Below are 21,762 nucleotides of genomic sequence, written 5' to 3' on the forward strand. Positions count from 1 at the left end.
GCTAGCAGAAATAATTATATTAATGCAACATATTTGATTTTCTTTGACTACTATATTGAAATTAATAGAACAAAGGAAAAAGGAACAAGGGTTTATGAAGTAAGAAAATTGTGTACAAACTGAGGTCAGTCATCAATTCTAAAATTATTTCTTTACTCAATAAGTCAAGAAAAGGGAACAAACCTGGTTCATTCATTCATTTTTTTATTCCCATCAAGTTCCTTTTAAAATTCAATAAAGCAAGAGTTTGATTCTACACAGATTCTCTCCTAATCACACATTAAAATGTCAATTATGTGATTTTAAGCAAACATTCAATGCTTAATTTAATTCTGAGTTGAAACAACTTTAAGTAATTTATACTTTAGACAAAAAATAATCAGTCAAATTCTACAAATTTCAAAGATAAATTACATCACTTTAAAATTGATTGGAATATATCAAATGACTCCCAACTGAGATAAAGATTGGACCAGTATGAACAAATTTTATTCTCTCTTCCTCATAATCACATGGTATTGTGGTATTATGCCTATTCTCATAATTCCATCACAACCACATGGTAAGCAAATCCAAGTTGTCACCTTCTTATGACAGAAATAAAGGGTACTATTTCTTGTGCCTAGCAACCACAACTTAGATTATGGTGAAGCAGTCCAGTCTTCATCACTTCCATTATCCTAAACAAAACAAATATTATAAGCACAATAGGTATGTAGATTAGCCCCATGCCTTTAATAAAACCATAAGATTGTGTAGGTACATGATCCATGTGAGTAGAGGCATGTGTAAGGTTAGGGAAATACCTCTGAAGCATTTGAAAATTCTTCAATTGCATCATCTTCGTTGTCATCATCTTCATCCTACATTATCATGTGAATATGAAACTAGTGGGTCATAGAGAACTGTAAAACTGATACCAAGTTTCCTATTTGTTAAGATATTTCAAGGAGATTGATGCTTTCAAATTTTAGAGATACCAGATGAAAATATCAATGTAATTATGTAACTATATGGATACATTATATGCTTATAGCAAAAACCAATGCCAGTAAAATTGGAATATCTCTAGTGAAATCAATGATAAGTGAAATACATAAAACATTAAAATGATATTGACTTCAATATATGTACAAATCAGACCAGGAGTGCTCCTAGAAGCATAAATTTAAGTAGATGAGTTTATTAGCATCGAAATCAAGAGTGAGAAGACAATTAGTGCTAAAAATTGTTGAAAGCAAAGCTGATCCCTTGAAAAAATGAAAGAAGCAAATAGATAAAAGGGTTGGAAAGTTACTTCCCCATCAGTAACTGGGTTAGGTAGCATTATTTATGATTAAGCATGAAACATAAGAATCCTCTTAAAGAAGATTCAATCACTAAAAGGTATGGAGTTTCAAGAATGAGAAAAAAAAAAAAAAAACTTACATCGGATTCCTTGCTTTTCGCCTTGATTTTTGTACCTGGAAAATTCACATGCATGGTAAGTTTGCCAAAGTTTTATTTATGCAACAGCTTCTTTTATGACACAAGCTTTCAATGCAGAGTGGTAGTTATATGAAAAGAAAGCAGCTGGATATAAATTATTTAAAATATTAAGACAGATACTACAACAATTAGAAAATCATTCCATAATCTTTCAGTTTCCTCCATTGATTTGATTATATGCTGGCAGAATCCCATCAGAAAACAAGCCTAATAATATATCAGTTTGACAGCATCAACCAGGCCCACTCCCACATCTAAATGAAAGACTAACTACAATACAAAGTCTTAAGTCACTGGCTATTTAAAATATTAACCTAGAACTTATCGTTACTGGATCATTATATTGCTGACAATTTTACTATTTTTGTTGAACAAAGAATTTACAGAGAAAGAAGATTGCAACAGACTAAGCAAGTGAAACACGTATTACAACACAACACCAATCACATTGAACATCTGTGAAAGACAACCTCTTAAAAGAAGACCTTTTGGACAACTCTTTACCAAAGGAATCCAAAGGAGACAATCGACTAGTGAAAGGGGTAACATTTCTTTCCAACTAAACAAATGCAAATTAAAAGGATTGCAAATTCTTTTAGCCTCTTCATTGCTAAGGTTAAAGATATGATTTGGTTGTACGAAGCAGATTGAAGATTTCTTTGAAATAGAGAAAGTCAATTCCGGAAAATATTTTCTAGCTGTCATTATTTACTTTGGCAACTCTAGCAACCAACTACTTGTTGACATGTTTGCTAAGTCTTTCAAGGGCCTTGTGTTAATGACATTTGTAACAAGTTTGTCTCATGATACATATGTTACAACTTGAGGAGGAGTGCCATTGATATGATTTGATTATGTTAGAGATATGATTGATTACATTAAGTAGGGAGATATGATTTGATTACTATTTTCCTATCAAATCATATCATATTTCCCTATTTAATGTAATCAAATCATATCTCTAACATAATCAAACCATATTTCTAACACTCTTCCTCAAATTGATGCATATGAACCATATGTAACAGGCTTGCTAAAAATGGTCAAAAGGCACAACAGTAGCCAAAAAACAAAAGTGCTCAAAAGACATGACAGTGGCAAGAAAGCAAAGGATTATAGGACAAGGTAGCTTCCAAAAAATAAAAATGCTCAAAGGACACGACACGACAGGCAGTCAAAAAGCAAGTGTTTGCTCAAGTAGCTACCAGAAAACAAAAAATGCTCCAGAAACAGTGACTGTGACTGCTAGGGAGCAAACAATGCTCAGTGGGCAGTGACTGTTAAAGAGAAAAAACAGCCATCACACAGCAAAGTGATGCTAGTGGGTGTCGATTGCCAGCCAGGAAAAGCACACTAAAAAAAACTCGCTGGAAAAATGTCAGTGGTGAACATTTATGCCGCCTGGAAAAGGCTTGCCAGAGGAAAGTTGTCAACAGTGAATGTCATATTCGTCATGAACATTGGCAGCAGAAAAATGCACACGGTTTCTAAGAACTTTGCACCTATGAATATTGGATTCACAAGGAAAACAGATTTGATTCCTTTCTCGTTAAGCTCCTGATACCATGTTCAAAAGGATTAGTAACAAAACTAGGTCACAGAAAATTGTACAGCTCTATCTAATACCATGTTGATAAGAAAGAAACTAAGAATAACAATAAATTTTGAGTGTTGAGTACACAAGAGTATTGTAATTTATAATGAAGAAGAGATACAATAATAAGGAACAAAATCAATATCTAATAATGAGAAATGTTTTCCCTATCAAATTATTTCATATCTTCTTATTTAATGTAATCAAATCATATCTCTAACAGCAAACAAATTTAAAGAGTTATCGACATTTGAAAAGGTTTTCATCATTAGAAGATATGTAGGAAAAAGGAATAATACTCACCACCAGGATTTTTGTCCTTGGTCTTTCTTCCCCTTTTCTTGGGTCCTTCATCCTACAACAATAGCCAATAACTCAGCATGCACCCCATTCCAATATGAAAAGCTTATAACCAATTAAGGAAGACTCTTATTCCCACTTGAATGGAAAGATATTCAGGAAATTTAGAAAAAGAAAATTCAACCAGATCAATTTTTCTTTTTGAACCAGCAGGCTGCAACTTCTGGCCAGAAGCTGAAAAACATTAATAATTTTTGTTACTCAATATTCATAATATTGCCTGTGATAATGTAAATGAAACTAGGAAAGTAAAACCTTTTGATGATGGAGATTTCCTTGAATTTCTAGTAGTCTTCTGAAAAATAAGATTTTTGTAAGATAATCAATTTGACCAATGTTGAGCCATAGCAGGCAATATGTATATGATTCAGAAGACTTCGTAGATTTAAACAACCTTGAACCATTTTTCTGTTCTTAGAAAGGTTTAATCAAAGAGATCAAACAAATAATAATAGCTCAGTGCATGAAAGATATTATTTTGCATAATCACAACCATTTCATAAGTGGTGGCTTTAAAAATTTGGGACAGAATGTGAAGACTCTCAAAGCAACCTATGCCTGTGGCTCAACCCAAGCTCTTAATTCAAGTTTCAAATTTTTCAATAGATTCTTAAAAGCAGCATTTTATGCCAGAAAGTGAACTGACAATACTTCTGGTTCTGGTTCAACCATTTAAATTGGCTGGAACTGGATGAAGCACCATAGAAACAATCCTCATGCAACAATATATATATACACGTGTGTGTGTGTGTGTGTGTGTGTGTGTGTGGGTGTATACTGGATGGTTTAGCCACTCAAAGCTCATTTCTTTAAATACTTCCATCTAGCACATCTTGAATGCAGAGCAAACACCTTTTTTATCCAAGAAAATCTAAATACAAACAGGTTGTAAATCTGTTAGTTCAACCAGTTATTATTGACAGGTTTTGATCAGTTCAAAGTGGGCCCAATCTTGAACTTAGTTAACCATAACTGACCAGATGTTGGCCTCACAATCAAACTGGTCCAAACATTCTTTCCAGACTTGACTTAAAACAAATAAGCAGGAAAACAACCCCCACCAGCTCCCACTTAGAAGCACTGCGCACTGATACTTATATCATTATATGCATTGCAACATGAGCTATGAGTCCAAATATTCTAAAAATGGAAAGGTACCAGTTTGTACTGATACATGTTTGACCTTCCTAGTTTCGTATCGTACCGAACAAGTGTCCTCCAATTCCCTATCACAATTTTAGAAATTTACACATGTTTGACATTCCTATCTAACGATTATCCTCCAATTTTCTATTATGTATTTAGAAATTTACTCACCGATACATTTGGAATACAAATCTAATACTTTAAATATGAACAAAATTATGTATAGATCTATCTTTTCCTCTATACCCTTAAAGCTATATTAAATATTAAACAATTATATAGATCCAGGACTTCATTTGAAAAGGACTAATATTTGGTGGCATTCTATCATGGGTTGGAAAAATATATAAATAATTCTTCAACATATTAAAAGGAAGGAGATATTCTTATACACCAAAGTAAACACATCTAACTATTAGTTCTTTTGTTGTGATTAATATAGGTGTAAGTAGGTTGCATCCAACTAAAGAAGCCGCACAACCCAATTACACTTTTGTGACATATGTTGGGTTTTATTTAGTACAGCCAGTTAGAATTGGGAAGGTAACAGGTTCACGAATTTCAAACTCAGTGAGCTCGACCGAACCTGACTACATAATAAATATATAATAAAAAATATTATTCATCTAATAATTTTATATTTTATTATGAGTATTATTTCTGCATGTATTAGTAGTAGTGTCGTGACCTTATAAGTTATAATTAACATTGAAAATATTTACTTTGACACATTTTTAAATAAATGATTTTTTTTTAAATTACTTAACCCAATGACCCAACCCAATCTTAGGTTGCTAAATGATAAAGTTAAACTCGACCCAACATAGGCCAATTACACCAAAATGATTAATATTAGTTTTTTTGTTAATTGAGTTTGAGACTATCACTAATCAATAGTCACCAATAAATGAGAAATGGCCAATATCTCTTTACAAATATTGTGCATTCATGTAAAGTGCTTTTTTTTACATTTAATATTCATGTTAATGTGTATAGCCCATATCTTATTTTGATTTTTTTATCAATTTCTTGTATTCCTCTCCGTCATATGAAGCATATGAGGTTCATAGTTATAAAGATGAACTTGACAAATTTCAGTGTTTGGTGGGAAATTTACTCTGCACTAAAGATTTATCAATTACTGGCAATACATCAAAACCAGGGTTTTAAATGCAGTCTATAGCACCACTATAGTGATGTGGAGCAGAGCAGTCTATTTCTGAGAGTTTATTTTCCAAAAATGAAATCTATAAATGCAATGATAGTGAAAATGATAAAGAAGACTTGGATTTAGAAGATGATGATGATGGTTGATGATTCCTATCTAGGAAACCATGTATTTGACTTTTGTTAGTATTTTTACTTGTATGTTTTGTTTAAAACACCTATGACTTTTTATTGTTAATTATAAATATCACTACTTTTGAATAAGTTCCCATTGTTTAGAATATATGTGTATAATAATATGCAGTATATTAACTATGTGCAAAATTTCAAGTGGCTATCTGACTGCACACGATCTCGCTAGTGCTTTTGGAGTTGGCTCCTACGTGATGCTATACGGGATTTAAAACATTGATGAAAACATAAATATACATGAATAGTTTACAGCTCTACTCATTGAAATTGCAAACAGCAAACATCAACAAAATCAAGCAATGAAGATACATATCAGCCATTTTTTTCTCCCTGGTTAATATAAATGAAAACTTAGCTACATAAACAAGACAAGACTCAAATATTATCATCAGTTCATATTGCATGCATTTATATTAATCTCAGTCCCACGGATATCTATACCCAGAATAATTACAATGTCCCAATATAGTAGGTACATCCTTGAATCTTCTAAAAATAACAGACAGTAAAACAATATCAAAAGGAGAAGGCTTTTTGATGAATGTTGGACCCGATGACTAGCAAGAGATCAAGATAACCTATCACATAGTTGCTTAGAGATAGAGTAAACATACAACTTCGAAGTATCATCACACATCTTATATGCTATTTTATCATAAATTTATTATGTATATATTATGAAATAAGAGGAACCTAATATTGACATGTTGTAAGGTACTGGTAAAGCTAGGTATAGGTGAAGAAAGAAAAAGAGTGCAAAAAAGTAACTTAATATTGAAATGTTGTAAGGTACTGGTACAGCTAGGTACGGATGAAGAAAGAGAAAGAATTCAAGAAAGTGTGAATCTTTGCTCTGACACCCTTGGAGAGAATTCCTTTAGAGGAAAATATAACCTATGTAGCATGGATACTGAACATACACCAAACATGACACAGATGAAGATATATATATATATATATAATCAAAATTTATAAATTAAAAATCATCTATAAACAAGATTAGTAAAATATGCAATCTAAACATACTGTCACCTATTACAAAAATGAATATAATCCATCTATCTAAAATCCAAAAAGTAAAAACAGGATCTAACTGATTTAAGACATTTCATCCCTTTTTTTATCATCATCGTTGAAAAAGACACTTTAGCCGAGATTCATCTTAAGACAAATTAACAATTTCAAAAAATTTCACATTATATGAAGATATGACAGGAGAATAAATAAAAATGTTCCTAATAATACATACATAATCTAAATATTCTTGACTGTATATGATCCACTCCTTATTTCTATCATTATAATAAAAACTTGCACAATAAGTTTATGAGTTTTCAGAACATCACCGTGTCTACCCTTATTAAGGTTGTATCAAAGCAGTGTTAGAACTGAGAGTCAAAACAAATATTTTTTAAATTGAACACTTCACTTATACATGTTGTACACGTGTCAAACACGGGAACACACCATTAAATAGGCATGTTCGAGCTTCATAAAGTATAACATACAACTCAGGGAAATTTGAGAGACCTCTATCCCCGAAACAAACTCCAATTGTCAAATTTGATCCCTCACGATCCTCTCAAATTATGTTCTCATCTCTTTCATAACTAGTCTGCCTCCCCTTTCATATTTTTTATTCAGCTAACTGCAAGTTACAACAGTGTTGGGTCTCTCTAATTCCACCCATTCAGTCCTTCTACTGCGGAATTTATTAATTAGGGGACTAATACATGCATGCAAATATTATATTTTTATAAAATAAGGGATGAACAAACAATTTAACATTTTTCTTTAAATCTAGTAGCTGGGTCTGATTCAAACAGTTTAAAAAGCTTACATTTTCTTCCACTTTTTTGAATAATGTGGATATAGTAGCCTGAACAAGTGAACCACGATTACTGGACTTAACTTCAGTAGATGCACTGACTGAAGCAGGCACTTCTTTATATTTTGATCGACCTGCAGACTCTTTATTTTCCTGGTTGAGTTGATGTACCGGTGCATCATCCTCATTATCTAGGTCAAAAACTACAGTTTTTTTCTGTATCTGGGTATTAAGGAATATAAAATACAAATTCAATGATGATATAAAATTTATAAGATCAATCAAGTTATCAATTCCAGGTTGACAAGTGATCAAAAGGAAAATGAAAGTTGAACACAACCATCCAATCAACTAATAAAGTATATGGGTTGGTTTGGTATAACCTTAGAAATGAGGTGCAAAATACAGGGACGAGGTTTATATAAGATAATTGTTAGAAAAAACACATCGACGGTTTTTCACCCACAATTTTAAGGGGATACCGAACTGACAAAGGATATTTGAGCTATTATAATCATTTACAGCTGTGTCAACTTCTACCACTTTCTCTTCATGATCAGAAAGGTCAGGGCTGTTTTTGCCAGAATCATCACCGGATAAAATCTCAGCAAATCTGGTCCAACAAAAAAACCAAATGAATAGGACTTTCAAAATTTGCTACAATTTTTACTTGAGTCAGACATTAGAATGGTCAAATAAAAACAGAAAAATTAGAATTAAATTTTTAGGGAAATAATGCTTTGCTTAACACAACGCAACAATTCTTCTTGTAACTTTGTAGCTGGAACATGTAAACTAATATAGAAGAGGCTAATACTTAAATGATTTTCCTGCAATTCTCGTTGAGTGCCGAGATGGACCCAATTCCTTCGTATCCTCTAAATTGATTTCACTGTCTGACAATTCATTTGCGAAGGGTGTCTTTGGTGACTCTGGTTCGGCACGTTGAATCCTGGTTCTAGGAACCCCTTGATTAACTACAGAAGCTGCACCTGCACCCCCTTTAAAGTCATATTCAGCTTGATGTCCCTGAAATAGGTCATTCGAAGAGTAGATAACAAAAATGAAATCCATTTTCTCTTCAGGCCAAACAAGGAAAAGAAAAGTTGATAATTATGATCAGACATTTATTATACAGTAAAAGCCCTAACCTCATACAATTCCTTTGGAAAATCCAGTTTGGCTTCTTCAGGGTTTTCATCTTTCCTCCCAATCCACCATGCATCCGAAAATACAATCTAATAAAATCACGATATTTCTGATAAGGAACATAGGTACCCAAAAGGTGCAATTCCAGAAGATACAAATTGGTAAATGAAGAAGAAAAAGGAAATGCATAAAATATTTATTCCTATACCAACAAGAAGTCAAAAGAAGACACAGAGGGAAGAATACCAGTGGTGATAGATATAGACACAAGTATATTTCAAAGAAGAAATGAACATTAACTCTAATATCATAAACACAGGAACTAAAACTGTTATGCATGAAATGGGAATCATGACAGCAGTAACTCATGTTTAGTTCTGTTGGTTACTTTTCCCTATATTCTTAGAAATCAATGCATCATTTCATCCATCTTCTATAACATGAATTCATCGGAGCCCCTACCTTCAGATATCGAGAACGTAACAAGAAACAAAGTGTGCTTACAATACCACAATTACCCCAATATAAAATTATCAAATGAAAAGGGCTATGATAGGCCAGTATGCACAATGAACTTCTTTGACTAAGCATTTATAAGTCCCATTTTAATTAAACATTAATCAATGTCTAAAAGGAAAAAAAAAACAGGAAGGATAAAAAAACCAACCATGTTATCAAAATAGTCCTCACACATTACACTTTTTCCACCTTTAGGGAACTGTAGAGTCAAGTATCTGTTCTTTGGATATACAATGGTCCCAAATAACTTCATTTGACCCTGAAAAGTGAAAGTGAAAATGCATCTTGTCAGTTACCAATGCAAAGCACAGTAGCAAATCTAAAGTCCTAAAAATGCTCGAATATTTGAAAAGAAAAATATTATTCTCTTGATTTCTACTCTCGTCGACAAGATTTTCACCCAACAGGTTATCATTTATAATTATGCTGAATCAGATTTGTGAACTACAACAACTAGCCACTTCAGCTCAGCTGAGTTAGTCAGATGAAATCACAGCCAATAAGGCACGAAACTAGGACCTGGTAAAACTTATAGATCAAGGCAGCCACCCCCAAGTGATGGGAATTCATGAGATGAGTCGTGAAGAAAAAGAATTGAGAGATGTTAGAGGGAGGGAAGGGATGAGGTAATTCGTATATAAAGTCTACACTCTTCTTTCTAACTTTTCTTTGAATTTCTGCCTACTCTACTTATTACTTCTTTTCCTTAACTCATTGAGTATTCTTTGATTGATAACATTAGTCTGTTATTAGTCCTGGAATTATCATATTATGGTTCCAGTTGATACATTCACTAATAGCAAGAATAAAGATTGGAAGAGCCCTTAAAACTTTACTAAGGTTTTCTTTACAGGTTGTCCTTAACTTCTGCTTATGAGCTGTCATTAGCATACACCAAATCCATTCATAACTGAAACAGTCATTCTAGTTCTAGCATATAAGCTTGATGTTCTCGGGCTCATGATAAATCCCCTTCCTTAACATTTCTCCAAAGAAGCCATTCAAAACCAAGATAAAAAACCAAAGCAATAGGTGAAACAAACAGATTGACACTTCCAATAATGTTTAGTTTGAGAACAAGTTCACTTCGTTTATTTTCTAGCTTCACTTTTTATCACAAAAATACAACTCAGCTTTCACTTTATTTCTGTTTTCAAATGTTCATATAGCAAATAGTAAAAATGATCCTTGTTTAAACATTTTATTGTTTCCTAAAATAAAGCACATGCTATTAAACTAAACGAGACCCAAATTACATTAAAAAAAAAACAATTCCAGATTCCACAACCCAGTTCCAAGCCAGCACACAAAATCCCAACTTGTATTCAAAATTCAAAACCCAGATCAAAACCCACCTGGGGAAAATCAAGATAGAGAACAGGGTTTTTGGTTCCCAAGTCCTTAAGGTCACCGATCTTGCCACCAGCAAGGGGCGCAATTAGCCCGGGGAAGGAGAAGAGGTACCTGCTGCTCTTCCTCTGCGACTTCTTGATGATGTCTTTTCCGTGGTGCTTGACCACGACGGAGGAAGGGTTGAGGTGGACGGAGCTGCTAGCAGGGGTCTCCGAGAGAATGTTGTTGGAAATGGCCAAGGATTTGAGCCTCTTGCGCTCTAACGCTTCTGGGTTTGCGACTTCAGTGTCTTCTTCTTCCTTCTTCTTCGCCTTCCCCCGCGCCATTGAAGGGTCAAGCTCGTTTGCTTCTTCGGTGTTCTCTTCCGCCTCTGCACCTGCTATGCTCTGTTACACGCGGGAACAGGGGAATTGCCTACATTTTATTTTGTTTTCTTTAATAGATATTTTGTTCTTTTCAAAAATTAAACTTTTTTCTTTGAATCATGTTTTTCGTGTAACGTCTATTTTCAATTTTAGTATGATAAAAAATTATCTATTTTCGTTAAATAATTGTACTTATGTTTAGTTTTTTTTTAGCATGTTAATGTATAATTACAGAAATTATTTTTGTTAATAATAGTGTCAAAAAGTTGTTTATCTTCTTTGGGTGATTATGTTTAGTCAAATACTAAACTGATAAATTAAGAAACATGAATAAAATTTAAAGAGGAATATACTATAAGCACTATTAAGACTAATAATTTTTTTGGGTAATTATAATAAAAAATAATTTTATATTTCTTTTTATTTTTATGTATAAAATGTGATTATTAATATCTATGTATTATTAATATTGTATTCTATTTTTTTACAAAAATAAACTTGGTGTATAACAACCTTAAATTTTAAGTATTGTTCTTTCTCATTTTAAGAGTATTTAAAAAAAAATTGGACATAACATATGCATGATTGTATAAATTAATGCAATGTTTTAGTTTGCACGCTTTTAAGTTGAGCTTTTCAAATGTTACAGAGATTTTCAAATCATGCATGTATAGAGATTCCTGAATATTGTGGATGAATCGTTTGACTATGGTTGTTAAGCGTTCCATTCAAAATGTGTTACTGCATATGACCTTGGTGCACCTTTGGTTCATGTTTTTTTTTTTTCGTTCTCGCTTGTGTCGGTCTTGTGGTTGGATTTGTTCTTTGTTTTTCCTTGAGGTGGTGGTGTGTGAAGAGCAATGTGGTGGTGTTATTCTGAAGAAAGGTGGTGGTTGCGCTAGTGTTTTTGTGACGGCTTGTTGAGAAACAACTTTTGCATGCATTGAGAAAATTTTTATTGTTTTGAAAAAACTTTAAACAAACATGTCAAGGAAGAAGCAAGGCATTGGTACAATGAAAGATCATAATCGATTATAGGATTAGCATAGCCAATTATGATAAGTAGAAGCAAAATTGATCATATTCATCATCAGAGACCTTCTTCACTTTAAGAGGTTGATTTTCTTCAAGAAATTGAAAAGTATATGGGTGCAAAATTGTAAAAGATGTGGTTTGCAGTGGGTATTTTTTTTACTTTTTGAGTTGGTTTTCCATTTTACTCTTTTCACTGCCTTAGAATTTCCAATTCCAATTCCAATTTTTTTACCTTTTTTCCTAATTTTGTAAGTAGGTTTTTCTGTTATTTCTACTTATATTGTTTTTCTCAATTCAGTTTTTACTGTTTAGTTATGGTTATTGTTTTCAAGTTCTGCTCTTATAATTCATTTTATGTTTTCATACCTTTCAATTTTAGTTTTGCACTTTAAATTCCAAGTTTAGTTTTGTTATAATTATGTAATTTCAAAAATTTACATTTTAGTATCCATTTCATTTCAGTTAATGTTTTATGTCTTCAATTTCAATTTAGTCTTTACATTTCATCCTCCACAGTGCATCCTCTCTATCCTTAATTTGTCAAGTAAAAAATCATCCAATAAACTCAATGCACTTATGTTCTTTGGGATTTGACCTAGGTTAACCCTATACCAAACTAGGGAGAAACTTAGTTTTGTTTGAAAATTGAATGCAAATAAAGCAGTTATCAAAATGGTGTTGTTGCCTTGTAAACAAAAAGCATACAACAACAAAATAAAAAAGGCCATAATTGATTATGTGACGACATAATCAATTATATTGGTTGGAGTTTACTTGGTTGTTGTGTTATATGAAAGCCAATTTGAACATTGTATAAACCATTTACAACATACAATATTACATGTAGGTTTATTGCAAGCAAGTGAAAAGAAAGTTTGAGGTTGAAAAACTTTAGTTCATAGTTTAAGTATGGTCGTTATTGTTGGTTCATTATTGTCACTCGTGCCTTTATTTTTTATTGAGTTAAATATATTTTTCGTCTCTATACTTTCATGCGAAATTAGTTCTTGTCTCTAATCCAAACTTTAAACCTTCTTGATACTTGTCGTAAGAAAACTATTAAATTAGTTTTTGTCAATTTTTTTTAGGTGAGAAACAAATTTTATGTATTATAATATCCACCGCAATGAATCAATATGAAATATTTTAACATCCTAGTTCACATTGAAAATCCGTTATAGTATTCTTACCACAAGTATCCAAAAGATATAAAGTTTAAACTGAAGACAAAAAAAAATTTCACGTTATAATATAATAATGAAAAACATATTTAATCATTTTTTATTTTGTTGTTAGAAGATTTTGTTCCATGTCTTTGAAACAAGTATTGATATTGTATAAGTAAAGATCTTGCTCCCATACGTGAAATTACACATTTTCACTAGGCTCATTGCTTTCAATTTTCTTTATATATTATTTACAATAGGTTGGAATGATTTTTTTTAGAAAAATAAATAAAAGAAACACACGTATTAAATAAAATTAATTTATGTACTAAGTATTAATAAACTCATTTTAAATTCTCAAAAAGTCAATTTTATTATTACTTTTATTTTATTTTATTTTTACAAAAATTAATGTAAATATCTTTTTTGGAATTTTAAGTATGAGAAGAATCACAATGCAATATAAAATATTAAAATAACAATGGTGCGTTATATTAGAACATAACATAAAATATGTTATTGGTCTATGTATTTCTATCATAAAAATTATGGATTATGATGTTGTATGTATGAACTTTAATTTAATTTTAGAGAGACTAAAACAATTATAAAAATCTATATAAGTAGTAGTGATGATCATTTGTATCGTTACTTATAAATTGCATATGTTGTGAAACAATATTAGAAAGTTTAAATTATAAACAAATTATCGTCGACAAAAGTTGATGTTCAAACAAATTAAAAATAATTTCTAATAAAAAAAAATATTTGCTTTCACTCTAAATAAACAGATAATGTGTATTTGTATAATAATAACTTAAAAACAAATAACCTTTTAGCAATAATTTTGTTTGGCACAATAACAAAATCTCCAATGTGAACAAAAACATTTAACAACATAATTAAATAATCAAATGATGTGACTAAAATTCAAATTAGATTATAATGATTGTGTAAAGATTAGACAACAATTGTTAGTAAAATATTTATAAAAAACATTTTAAAAAAAAATAGTATTCATAAGTTTTTTTTTTCTTTTTCATTTTGGCATATGTGATCAGTAAAGCTATGTTACATGCTAATGGCTTGTAATAAAATGTTAGATTTTGACTAATCATCCACACTAATTATTGTATATATAAAATAAACTTAAATATATGAATATTTTTAAATTTAATTGATTAATTAATATTTTGAATTAAATAAACCAACATCTGTAAGTAAATAAAGTGGAATAATTACTATTTTATTAAATTATCCCTTATGGTAAATAATTAAAATTTAATTTTTAATATATTTATCATTTAAATTATAATATTATTAATATTGACATCATTCAATATCATAACACAAAAATTATAATTTTTAAGTTATAGTTATGTTTATTCTAATTTCAATATCTGACACAAATATTATAAAAAATTTAGGACAACGAAAAAGTTGACTTAAACCTTAAACATGGATAAAACTTAAATTAGTCTTTAAAATGATACTTTCATGATAATATAATCTTATAAAATTCAAACAAAATTATATAAGTTTTATCATGTTTAAAAAATAAAATAAATATTTCGGTTCTTTTATACTCAAATTAACAATGTCTCATATACTTAAGGATTAAACTGATAATTTATTCTTTCTCGCTTATATATATATAAACTTTTATAAATAAAATATAAGATGATAAAAGTTTAAATGAAATAATTTTTTTTATTTAATTTCTTAAATTAGTAATTAGTAATTATATGAGTTAATTTTACCTTATAATTTTTTTTACTCTTTCAATGTTTATGAAAGAAATTGTCCAAATAAATCCTAAGATTAAGATTATATATATATATATATATTATCTTATTATTCAAAACATGTTGAACATACATAGATCCACGTCTCTGCTGATGAATCTAGATAAGTCAATTTAGAAAATGATAGAAGAAGTTGTAAATATGAAATAATTTAGTATAATATATAATTAATTTAGTAAGTGGAAAAAATACTGTTAAGTATTACTTTTATTTGTATAAAAAAAAAGTTTTTATATGAAATATATTGAAAAACTATTAGAACTACATAAATGTTAACATTAATATCTTAAACTATTTTTTCATTGCTAATAAAAAAAACTAAGCATACTTTATAAACGTTAAACTAAGAATAATTAATTAATGGATTATAACATATTTATTTATACATAAATATAATTAATAATTAGTATCTATGTTTTATCTATGTTTAAAAGCGCATGAAAGAACCATTAGGTTAAATTAAATCCCCAAAGATAGCTCAATCGGTGATAGATATATATTTGAGAAATACCAGAAATTTCCATTTAACACATTTATGTTCTAATTTTTCAATGTTATAATTTCCCTGAAAATTTTCATAATTTGCATTTTTTTGCTCTTAATTTTCTGTTACATTTCGCTCCTTTCTTTTGCCCTGCAACAACGTTTTCCACACTGATCACTTCGTTCTCACGTTTTCTGTTTCTCTACCAATTCGATTCCCCTAACCACCGATTCCAACTCGCGCAATGCGTTTCTCTGAGTTCCAATTCGAAGAAAAAGCGCTTCGAGGAAGCTGATTTAAGCGCTTTTCGCCGCTTAGGGTTTTAGGTCAGGGAATGAGTGTGAGCTCATGGCGTTCACTTACGCGGCTGCGATCGCTCCCTCTCTCAGCGGCATTGCTCGCATCGGTTTTTGTGACTACAAGGTTTCGCTCGCCGGCTCCCACGGCGAAGTGAATTCGGCGTCGTTTTGCGTTTCGTCGCGTTCGGGGAAGAATGATGTTGTGCTCGAAAGGAGGAAGTTGAAGTCGGCTGATACTCGCGTTGTCGACAATGCGCAGACGAATTCCAGCGTTGGAGTTGAAATTCCCGTTTCGTGCTACCAGGTGATAGGGCTCGCTGCGCTTGTCGTTTTGTGTGGGTTTTTGTTTTTGTTTTTTTTTTTTAATTTGTTTAATTTTTACTTGACGAAAATAGGTAAGTAAGGCTAAGGAAGAATCTTGTTGTGCGTTTCAATTTAGAAAATGTTGTTTATTTTTATAATATTTGTTCTGTTCAACGATACAGAATGCAATTTTTTAATGCAATTATTTTAAAACGTTAAATAAAGTAACTGCAGCGTGACATTTTGAAATGAAAATTATGAATAAAATTGTTCTCTGAAACTGAAAATGTCTTCAAGTTCTCAGGGGTGGATGAGGATCGGTAAAGCACTAATTCAAGTATTGGTTTGATGCCTGAATTGCAGTGGGAATTTAGATTCCACGATGAAAGTCAAAGCAACAAATAATTGTCTCTATTTTTTCAATTTATGGATATGATTTTTGGGACTATAATAAATTTTGGTGGTTATCCAAGCGCACTTACTATCAGACTTGCATGCTGAGCCTTGCTTATGTACAATTATGGTACATTGGAAGTGGTGGATAACTGTATTTTTGTTTTCCATTTATGAAGGTGTTGGGGTTGGGAATTTTCAGCAGCTAGGATGACTTTTTATAATTTCAGGCTTACAACTAGAGTGATGAATATTTGGTTATCTTTATAGCAAAATCCTGTCCAATTTTGTTTTCATTTTTCTTAAGATTTATACTTCACCATTGACCACCCAGTTATGTCATCTTGCAGCTCATTGGTGTTCCTAATCGGGCCGAGAAAGATGAAATAGTTAAGGCAGTTTTGGGTTTGAAAAATGCAGAAATTGATGAAGGTTACACAGTTGATATTGTTGCTGCTCGTCAGGTGTGTACCAGTTATGCTCTGTGATTAGCTGATTGTAAAGTTTTGCCAAATTTGGCTTTTGACATGCATGCCAATAAATTAACTTGTACCGAATGTTGGTTGTTGCTCCTGCTAATTTTGCTTTGTAGGATCTTCTGATGGATGTTAGGGATAAGCTTCTTTTTGAGCCAGAATATGCTGGTAACCTGAGGGAAAAGATCCCCCCTAAATCCTCACTTCGAATTCCATGGTCTTGGTTGCCAGGTGCTCTTTGCCTTCTTCAAGAGGTACCCTTGGCATGTGAATACTTCTTGTTTGATTTTTTCTTCTTCTAATTGTTCACTTGCACGGCTTATGACCATTACTTTTATATTCCTGTTATTCAGGTTGGAGAATCAAAGCTTGTGCTGGAGATAGGACAGACAAGTCTTCAGCACCAAAATGCCAAGCCATATACTGATGACATGATTCTTTCTATGGCGCTAGCTGAGGTAAGACATGTGGACAGATATGTTGAATAATTACTTCCTGAATTTGTTGCAGTATTTACCCTTTCCTTACTGTTGGTGCTTTCTTGAAGTGTGCAGTTGCGAAGATTGGCTTTGAGAAAAAAAAAGTATCCCAAGGTTTCGAAGCTCTTGCTCGTGCCCAGTGTCTTCTAAGAAGTAAACCATCTCTTTCAAAAATGACACTGCTACATCAGGTATTTTTTTTAAAGTCTGTATTCACTAAATATTTTTAAGTCAATATTTTATGAGTGAAAGATTGGGATATAAAGCCTACCCCTTCATTCAACAGAAAAGAATAAAGATTATTAAAGTCAACAAACGAAAAAAATGTCACTCCTAATTTTTATTTCTGTATTTGAGTTTTCTGAGAATTATTCAGTGCACATATTTAGTGAAAAACGATTATTTGCATTTCAACATTACGTTGTTATTGCTTACTATAATTGAAGAAGCTTTAAAAATAGAGACTTCCGGTCAACTTTGTAAATAGCCAACCTAGGCAAAATCAGGCATTACAGTAATATAAATATTTAGTAACTCGGCATACTTATTTGTTTTTAGCAACTTTATTACTCTATCAATTTTATTTTAATTTCGTTCTTCCTCATTTGTGTCACCTCTTTATACTCTTTTTACTGGCCTATTTACTGTTCCGTAGCAGTGGTGGTTCAACTTATTTTGGAAGAAAAATCACATTTTGGTTGTTTCCTGAGATATTTTGAAAAAAAGGGTTTTCTTTTCTGAAACAATCGAAACCACACCTGAAACATCAACTTCTGTTCTGTTTGAATTATCACATTATGTCTCTATATTAGGCATGGAACACAATCCTGAGGATGCTTGTCATGGTTTCTAGATTGAAGAATCTCTTGAAGAGCTTGCGCCAGCTTGCACCTTGGAACTACTGAGCATGCCACATGCTCCTGAAAATGTTGATAGAAGACGAGGTGCAATTTCAGCTCTGCGGGAATTGCTCAGGCAGGGTCTTGATGTTGAAGCTTCATGCCAAGTACAGGACTGGCCTTCCTTTCTAAGCCAAGCATTTGAGAGTTTGCTGGCTAAAGAGATTGTTGATCTTCTTCCTTGGGATAATTTAGCCGTGATGCGAAAGAACAGGAAGACTATTGAATCACAGAATCTAAAGGCAGTAATAGATTCTAATTGTTTCTACAGAGTTTTTAAAGCTCATATGGCGATTGGGTTTTCCAGCAAGCAAAAGGAGTTGGTAATACCCTCTCTGAATCTTGTAGGCATATTATAACACTCCCGTTATACTCTATATTTTATAAGTACTGTTTTCATGGCATTCATTTTCAAAGAGCGTTTTTCTGAATTTTATCTTGATACTAATTGTTTATATTAAACTGTTAATTTTGTGCAGATTAACAAAGCAAAAGGAATATGCGAATGTTTGATAGCTTCAGAGGGTATTGATTTGAAATTTGAGGAATCGTTTTGCTTATTCCTACTTGGTCAGGTACATTTTCAATCTTGGGTTCCAGCAGCAATAATCTTTTCCTCTCTTTCCAATTGTCCTTCGAATATCTGCAGCATAATTTGTCACTACTTTTGTCTTAATTCTAGTGCACGGAGGCTGAGGTGGTTGAAAAGCTTAAACAACTTGAGTTAAACTCAAATCCCAAAAATAATTCAGTCTTGGGGAAGGCAATAATGGATGCTTCTGCTGTAAACCCATCATTGGTATTTGTCTTGTTACTATATTTATTATTGTTTTTGTTGCTGTTGGGACATGTTAACTATGACCTGGATTTCAAACAGTAGTGTATTTTGGAACAATTTATGCTTACATAATGTTTAGCCTAGAATTCAAATGGCGTACTGATATATTCATTTATTTAATTGTTTTTTTTTTTCATTGAAGAAATTCCTTCTGACAGAAAATACTTGTGTTTTAGGCTATAGAAAAATCTTTCTAGAATTTGTTATGTTTTTACGTGATATTGCAGCTTATCTTCAATGCTTTTCATCTTGAGGCTGTGATAAAATCTCAGGTTTTTTTTATTTCTTATGTCAGACCATTTGCTGAACTTGTGCAGGAAATTTGGTTGAAGGATTCAGTGCTTGCATTATATCCGGATACTAAAGATTGTTCTCCAGCTCTGGTGAGATCAGTTATAGTAGACAACAACAATTAGTTTGTCACTTTGATTTTGAAAATTAATGTTTATTGATGACCATTTCTGTAGGGCCTTTTCTTTAATGCGCAGCAGAAATTTTCTGGAAGTAAGAATTCTAAAGGAGGAGCTCAACAAATGTTGCCCAATATATGTCATAGACCTCTATCCTCATCTGGTTCCTTGGAACGAAGAGATGTTGAGGAAGCTCGCTCATACATGAGCTCTTCTCCTAGTCTAGGGTTTGCTGTCAAGCAGCTCACTCCTACTGATTTGCGGAGTTCGTTGCTATCTGGGAGAAATGAAAATGTAAGCAATCCTATTGAATCACCAGTTCAAGTGAAAAGGAACCTTGGTAGTCATCGCAGTTCAGGAATTTGGCATGGTTACTTCCCTCAAGGACACATATTTGGAAGAGTAACATACTTTACTGTACTGGGTTGTATTGCATTTGCTTCCATTAAGTTGTCAGGAATTGGCCTAAGCAAGACTCTTACTGGTTCTCATTGGGCTTTTACCAAAGCCAATGATAACATTAATTGGACTGCAGATTCAGCCGACTATCCTGTAGGCCCAGCTTATATTAGGCAAAGTACTGTGCCCAACAAACTGAAGAGGATCCTTTCAATGTTCAAGATACAGTTGTTGCACCAGTCAGGTGCTAGAGATTGTGATTTACGCACTACTTTTACCTCCTCTTCCCCTATTAATATTTCCAGAAGGCCAATGCCTGTGGAAGAAGCAGAAACCATTGTTAGGCAATGGCAAACAATCAAAGCTGAAGCTTTGGGACCTAGCCATGAAGTTAATTGCCTAGCTAAAGTTCTTGACGAATCAATGCTTGCTCAGGTTAGCGCATGCTGTGGCTTTAACCTTCTCTTTTATGTGACGAATCTATGCTTGTTCAATAATTCATCTCGCCATTCAATGAACTACTTCACTGTAAAATCATCAAGCCCCACCCATATATTTTCTTGATTGCTTTTGACAAGTGACATGTATTTGTTAGTTTATGAATATAGTAATAGAATGGAGTCATAAATAATACAAAGTCATGTAACTCAAGAAAAGAATTAATTGGTGTTGTTATCTTTGACAGTGGAAAGGTCTGGCCAATGCTGCAAAAGAAAGATCTTGTTACTGGAGATTTCTTTTGCTCAAGTTATCCATCGTTCGAGCTGACATTCTATCAGATGGAAATGGAGCTGACATGGCAGAAATAGAAGCTCTCTTAGAGGAAGCAGCTGAACTCATTGACAGTTCCCGGCAAAAGAACCCTAATTATTATCTGTAAGAAGAACTTGAATGCCCAACTGGATACTAGTCAAGTCGCTGGCTATCTGTTTCTGATATGTATTTTCCTTCGTAACAACAATCAAGCACTGCATAGTGCTAAAATTATGTTTATTAACATTTTTTTTTTCATTGATTGATTGCAGCTCGTACAAGGTGAAGTATGCTATGAAGAGGCAAGACGATGGATCATGGAAGTTCTGTGAAAATGACATAATAGAAACCCCATGACATTTGGCTAATTATTACTATGCCACGCCAGGATACTTATGTTGCTGCACCTAACTTGGTTCCTTCCCTAACCTTTTGTTTTCTGGAGCCTTCAAATTCAAATACAGATCTCCATTTAGGTTGATGATGACACCTAAGTATTTCACTTTACACAATATAAGATCCTACAGCCCCCTCTTCTTTCTCATAGTTACCTGTAAGAAATTCATTGGGATTCATAAGATCCTACTGATTGATTGGAATTCATTGTGATGTATCAAAAAACAAAAAGAAAAAAAAAATAGCATTTCTGATTCAATTTTATTCTAATTCTAACAGAAGTAATGGCAATTGTATTTTTGCTATTCGTATGTTTCCATGTAATTGGGGTTTTCACCCGTTTCTCTTTTAGCAAGACATTATCAGACTGCAATATCCTTCAGCAAGCAATGTTGTAATTTAAACTGAGTTTAACTAACTTAATACAAAATTAAAATTAAAGGAACAAATTTCTTTTTTTTTTATA

General features: G+C 32.2%; 2 protein-coding genes across 4 annotated transcripts; one reads left to right on the forward strand and one right to left on the reverse strand.

Moving 5' to 3' along the window:
- Window positions 1-337: 337 nt before the first annotated feature.
- LOC137837833 (DNA-binding protein RHL1) lies at window positions 338-11,217 on the reverse strand. Of its 2 annotated transcripts, none has more exons than XM_068646982.1 (12): window positions 10,799-11,217; window positions 9,592-9,702; window positions 8,927-9,013; window positions 8,593-8,804; window positions 8,275-8,388; window positions 7,788-7,992; window positions 3,698-3,734; window positions 3,567-3,616; window positions 3,386-3,437; window positions 1,429-1,463; window positions 807-863; window positions 338-680 (listed from the first exon to the last, which is right to left on the reverse strand). In XM_068646982.1, the coding sequence occupies exons 1-12, from the start codon at window positions 11,120-11,122 to the stop codon at window positions 642-644; spliced, it is 1,323 nt and encodes a 440-aa protein (XP_068503083.1). In that variant the 5' UTR covers window positions 11,123-11,217; the 3' UTR covers window positions 338-641. The 2 variants fall into 2 exon arrangements, with proteins under 2 accessions (XP_068503083.1, XP_068503082.1); XM_068646981.1 differs by having other exon boundaries at window positions 3,698-3,737; window positions 10,799-11,216.
- Window positions 11,218-15,623: 4,406 nt separating this feature from the next.
- On the forward strand, window positions 15,624-21,555 carry LOC137837834 (plastid division protein CDP1, chloroplastic). 2 transcript variants are annotated; one of them, XM_068646983.1, is made up of 12 exons: window positions 15,624-16,254; window positions 16,997-17,110; window positions 17,239-17,376; window positions 17,476-17,580; window positions 17,670-17,792; window positions 18,455-18,823; window positions 18,980-19,075; window positions 19,183-19,299; window positions 19,656-19,721; window positions 19,806-20,582; window positions 20,833-21,023; window positions 21,173-21,555. In XM_068646983.1, the coding sequence occupies exons 1-12, from the start codon at window positions 16,000-16,002 to the stop codon at window positions 21,255-21,257; spliced, it is 2,436 nt and encodes an 811-aa protein (XP_068503084.1). In that variant the 5' UTR covers window positions 15,624-15,999; the 3' UTR covers window positions 21,258-21,555. The 2 variants fall into 2 exon arrangements, with proteins under 2 accessions (XP_068503084.1, XP_068503085.1); XM_068646984.1 differs by having other exon boundaries at window positions 15,694-16,254; window positions 16,826-17,110.
- The last annotated feature ends 207 nt before the right edge of the window (window positions 21,556-21,762 follow it).

The sequence above is a fragment of the Phaseolus vulgaris genome, chromosome 4 (assembly GCF_000499845.2).
Source record: "Phaseolus vulgaris cultivar G19833 chromosome 4, P. vulgaris v2.0, whole genome shotgun sequence".
Lineage (NCBI taxonomy): Eukaryota > Viridiplantae > Streptophyta > Magnoliopsida > Fabales > Fabaceae > Phaseolus > Phaseolus vulgaris.